The 5,878-nt window shown below is 40.7% G+C and overlaps 1 protein-coding gene across 1 annotated transcript in view; it reads left to right on the plus strand.

The window, feature by feature from the left end:
• LAMA2 (laminin subunit alpha 2) overlaps nucleotides 1–5,878 on the plus strand; it is a gene marked incomplete at its 5' end in the record, with an annotated part of 713,189 nt that overhangs the window by 409,806 nt on the left and 297,505 nt on the right. Inside the window, one exon of the mRNA XM_007947384.2 lies at nucleotides 2,379–2,615. Within this exon, the coding sequence (XP_007945575.1) occupies nucleotides 2,379–2,615 (237 nt within the window). The remainder of the gene's footprint in view (nucleotides 1–2,378; nucleotides 2,616–5,878) is intronic.

The raw sequence follows: 5,878 nt of genomic DNA on the forward strand, positions 1-5,878 counted from the left end.
ATAAGGAGTATAAAATGATAAATATTTACTAGGACACAGTGACACAAAGTATAAGATAAAAACATGGAGAATAACAACTAAGTTTAATACTTTAATGTTTTGCCAATTAAGTATTTAACAGTGAGAGAGACCTTGCCATCTCTTAAAGCAACATTTAACCACAGAGAGGCCTTGCCATCTCTAAAAGTAAACACTCAATCACAAGAGAGGCCTTGCCATCTCTTCGCTGTAATTAGAACATGTGCCTTGCAATTATGTTCTTTTGGGGGTCTTTTTCTTGGTTCCCAAACACAGTATTGCAACTCAAGGCTTGAACTCTTTCTTCAGCTCTTTCAGCTTGTGAAATGCTGAGTGTGTTTTTCCCTTTTGGTTTTCTAACTCCAGGTCTTTGCACATTTCATTATAATAATTGGCTTTGTCATCTTGAACTGCTCTTTGTAATCTCTGTTCATCTCTTTTATCTCATCATTGTTTCCATTTGCTTTAGCTACTCTCTGCTCAAGGGCAAGTTTCAAAGTCTCTTCTGACATCCATTTTAGTGTTCTCTTCTTTTATCATCTTTTCATGACCTCTTGCTTTCTTCATGGATGATGTTCTTGATGTCATCCCATAATTCCTCTGGTTTTCAGTCATTGGTATTTAATGCATCAAATCTATTCTTTAGATGGTCTCTAAATTCAGGAGAGATATAATCAAGGTCATATTTTGGCTCTCATGGACTTCTTTTAATTTTCTTGAGCTTCAACTTGAACTTGCATATGAGCTGTTGATGGTCTGTTTCGCGGTCATCTCATGCATTGTTTTGGCTCAAGATATTGAGCTTCTCCATGGCCTCTTTCCACAAATGTAGGCAATCTGTTTTTTGTGTCCTCCATCTGTAGACATCCACATGTATAGCCTCTGTTTATGTTGTTTGAAAAAGATATTTGCAATGAATAAATTGTTGGCCTTGCAAAATTCTATCATGCGATCTCCGGCATTATTTCTATCACCAAGGACATATTTTACAACTACTGGTGGTTCTTCTTTGTTTCCAACTTTTGCATTCCAATCACCAGTGATAAGTAACACATCTTGATTACGTATTTGGTCAATTTCAGACTTCAGAAATTGGTAAAAATCTTTAATTTCCTCATCTTTGGCCTTGGTGGTTGGTGTGTAAATTTGAATAATAATAATAATAGTTCCAGGCTCTAGGGGCTTGGTGAAAGCCCCTTAACCTTGGGGTTCAGCTCTGCCTCCTGCTTCCAGCCCACTGGAGTTACAGGCTTTTCTTCACTCAGACAGCTGCTGGCTGCTGAGACTGACAAACCCAAGGCTGACAAGTAAAAAGGCACAGTCTCGATGTTACCAAACCACACAGCAGGCCATTTATTTAAGTACATTGAAAGTCCCAAGGTCAGCAGAGTGTGGCAGGCTGCTAAACAACTCATCCACATGCAGGGTTCAAGTGTGGCACAAGCTAGAGACCATTCCTGTTTTGGTTACCTAGTGCCACTCTGATAGAAATATATCACAAATGGGATGACTTGAACAAACAGGAGTTTATTCTCTTATAGTTAGGGAGGCTAGAAGTCCGAGTTCAAAGTACCAGGCTCTAGGAACTGTGTGAGAGTCCCTCAACCTTGGACTTCAGCTCTGCCTCTTGTTCCCAGCCCACTGAAGCAAGAGGCATCTCTTCACTCAGGCAGATACTGGCTGCTGAGGCTAACAAGTCCAAGGTTGACAAATGAAATGGCACAGTCCTGATGTTACAAAATCACACAGTAGGCCATTAATTTCAAATCCATTGTAAGTCCCAAGGTCGGCACAACATGGCAGGCTGCTGAATAATGACTTGGCTACATGCAGGGTTCAAGCATGCCATAGACTAGAGACCATTCCCAAAGCTTTATACCATCCACATTAAGACTGGCTCTACTCTGAAGAAGCAGCTCTTTCCCAGTTGTATTTTGAGTGCCTTCAAACCTGAGGCGCTCATCTTCTGGCACTATATCAGACAATGTTTCAGGGTTATTTATAAAGTTTTCCAGTAATATATCAGACATTGTTTCACTGCTATTCATAAGGTTTTCACTGGCCAATTCCTTGAAAAGTGGATGGCCTCTTCCTTCTTCCAAGTCTGCCTTAGTCTGGAAGTTCCACAGAAACCTGTCTACCATGGGTGACCCTGCTGGTATTTGAAATGCTGGTGGTACTTTCTCCAGCCTCACAGCAATATGCTAGCCACCACAGTATGACAAACTGACAAATTGTGTCCCAAGTGACTTAGACTAGAATAATACAAAGCACATAATAACATAGAAGCACTAGAATTAAAATTTTAAGCTATATACAATGAAATTATGTTAATACTTGCTGTTTTATCTTTTCATTAGGCTTGCAACTGCAGTTTGGTGGGATCCCTCGATTTCCAATGCAATATAAACACAGGCCAATGCAAATGTCATCCGAAATTCTCTGGTACAAAATGTGCAGAGTGCAATCTAGGTCACTGGAATTACCCTCACTGTGATCTCTGTGACTGCTTCCTACCTGGGACTGATGCCACAACCTGTGACATGGAGACTAAGAAATGCTTATGTAGCGACCAGACTGGGCAGTGTACTTGCAAGGTTTGTGCCACCAAAATACAACCAGGGAATTCTAGCTTAATTCCATGCCAATTGTTCCCTTTCAACTTCATTCAGTGTTCATTATCCCTGCTTCTGTAAGCTAAACATACAGATAAACAAACTCAAATTCCTTGCTAGATATAGAGTTTTCATTGATATATATTCATCAGCATATAGCTAAGCACTGCTTTTCAATAGCTTATAGTCAATCAAAACCTAGGTTTTTTGTCCTAGTTGATAGAAATGATATATTTTCATGGAAAAAAAATTAAATTACTTCTTTATATGCATTTGTTTTCTTAAATGAGAATATTCTAGGAAAAAAAAAAAAAAAGACGATTCTCTTAAGCTCATCAGAAGAATCATTGCTTATGCTTGAATAATGTCTAGAAAGATCAGCAGAAGGCCAGTTCCTATGAGGCAGACATTAAAGATGTCCCAAATGTCCAACTTTTCCAAACTCTCATGCTACTCCATCATCTCTGACATCAACTCCTGCTCCTCCCCTCAATAGTCTCCCTCCCGTCTTAGGGTTCTGTAGTTCACTGTAATGTCTCACAGAACTTACAAACTCCCAAGGAAATGTGTCACATAGTGGTAGTGGAGGCTGGCAGACTAGCAGGCTGGCAGGTCCCAGGTCTGTGGGTAGGTGTGGAAGATTCTCCCAATTCATGTGGTTGCAGGGGTTGGTGAGCCCAAATCAGCAGGTCAGATGACAGCTGTTGTCTCAAGTCCAGGAGTGAGATGATGACAAACCAAATGCAGAACCGGAGCAAGAGACAGTGGACTTTTCCAGAACATTGACATATAAAACCTCAAAGAAACTAAGTGTGGTGACTTGAGTCACACTCTCCAGCAAGCTGGGACTCAAGATGCATCCCACACTAAACAAGCATACTCACTGCCGTCCAGTTGGATCTGACTCATAGTGACACTTCCTTGGGTTTCTGGGGTGCTATCACTATGGAAGTAGATTACCCAGTCTTCCTTCCAAGGAGTGGCTGGTGGGTTTGAACCACTAGCGTTCTAGTTAGCAGTCAAGTGCCTTTAGGGACTATGCTACAATACATCACAAAATGGAGGACAATGGCTAGAAGGGCCATATTAGACAATTCACTGCACTGCAGGACTGCTAAAAGGACATGGGGTAGCATCTTCTAACTTCACAAGAGGGAGATGGAATCACCATCAGCACTCCAAGCCTTATTCCTATGAGGTCAAACATGTTGCCACCCTCCAATCTTTTTGCCAATTCTGACACCAGTTTTCCCTCCCATATCATTCCCTGCTTCTCTGCTGGGTTCGATAATTCATTGCAATGGCTACACAGAACTCACAGACAATTATGAGGTTTATTAGGGAGGTAATATATCACAATTCAGGTTCATGAACACTCTCAGGATACAATTCTTTGATCACAAGAGTCTGCCTTACTTGGGCAAGTGTTACAAGGCTCTTTTAGCTCTTCCTATGGGTAGGAAGATGGGGCAATCTACTTCCATAGTGACACCGCCTCAGAAACCCAAGGAGGGGTCACTATGAGTTAGGTCTGATCAACGGCACATAACAACAACAACATGGGTTCACCTAGGTGCACTTGACTCCATTAGCAAGCCTCTTGCCCAAGGCACTCAGCTTTCTTGCTCTGTGGGCCAGCTAACCCCACTGCTCTGTCTTGTTCCTCTTGGTTCTACAGTGACCATCTCTCTAAAAGGTGTCTTTCTCTGCCAGGGAGTCTCTCTTTGCCACTTGTCTCTCTCTGCCAGGTGTCTCTGCTAAGGAGGTCCAGTGCAGGGATCTCAGGTCCAAGGATGCATTACACATCACCTGCAGCTCTTCCCTCTTGATAGCCGTGAGATACCCCATCTGCCTAGGAAGGCTCATTTTAACCCTGGCAGAGTGACCAAACTAACCAAACCCAACATCAGAATTCTACACACCTTATTTGCATGGTCCCACCCATGGGACTTACAAAGATTATGGCTAGAAATGCTATACCAAGTAATTCACTGTCTTGTAGCTAATAACAAGTTTTTTTAGAAAAATGTTTTAATCTGCAATCACTGTATACTGAAAAATATATTTACTGCTGTGAAAATTCAGTAAAATTTCATCACGTATAAACATTGACATTACAAACAATGACTATCTGCAAGTTTCAGCCTTCATTAATATTGTTAAATGATGTAGAAAAATAGCCAATTAAAAAGGATAAGAGGGAAATTTTCTCCTTAGATATTGCTGAGAAAAATCAATCCAGGATAAATGCAGTTAACATTATATCAGAGTTATCTTTTCAAAATAAATTCTTTACAATAAAAAGTGGAAGAAACAGGAATATAAAATCTGTAGTCCTGAGATTTAAGAAAATGACAGTTTCTGCCATAAAAGGATGGTGCCAGTCATTAAAAAAAAATACAGTATTTGCTTATTGCATATCATAATAACAATTATACCCAAAACCCACCAGGACTAAGTCAGTTCCGACTCATATTAACCCTATAGGATAGAGCAGAATTGTCTCATAGTGTTTCCAAGGCTGTAAATCTTCACTGAAGCAGACTGCCTCATCTTTCTTCTGCTGAGTGGCTGGTGGGTTCAAACACCAAGCTTTTGGTTAGCAGCTTAATGCTTTAACCACTGCACTACCAAAGCTCCTACAATTATACAGTATATATAACATAATGTTATAAGTGTATATAAGGAGCTGAGTGGTATAAGTTGTTTACCAAAAAGTTGTCAGTTCAAACCCACCCAGTGGCTCCATAGATGAAAAGGCCTAGCAACCTGCTTCCCTAAAGATAACAGCCAAGAAAACACTATGGAGTAGTTCTACTCTGTTGCCATGAGGCTGCCATGAATCAAAGGCAGACTCAACAGCAGCTAACAACAATGTGTATGTATGTGTGTATGTGTGTGAGTGTGTGTGTGCACATGTATGTATAACACATAGCTATACTTACACATCTATTGGAGCCTTGGTAGGACAATGATTAAGTGCTTAACAGAAAGGTTTGCTAACGAAAGATCAGTGGTTCAAACCCACCAGCTGTTCCACAAGAGATATACGTGGCATTTTGCTTCCAGAAAGATTACAGCCTTAGAAACTCTATGGGGCAGTTCTATGCTGTCCTATAGGGTCACTATGAGTCAGAATCAACTCTATAGCAATGGATTTTTTGGTTATACATCTATCTATCTATCTATCTATCCATCCATCCATCTACCTACCTATTTCTCTCTCTCTCTCTCTCTCTCTCTCT

Source organism: Orycteropus afer, unplaced genomic scaffold (assembly GCF_000298275.1).
Source record: "Orycteropus afer afer isolate SDZICR_OR568_19922 unplaced genomic scaffold, OryAfe1.0 scaffold00182, whole genome shotgun sequence".
NCBI lineage: Eukaryota > Metazoa > Chordata > Mammalia > Tubulidentata > Orycteropodidae > Orycteropus > Orycteropus afer.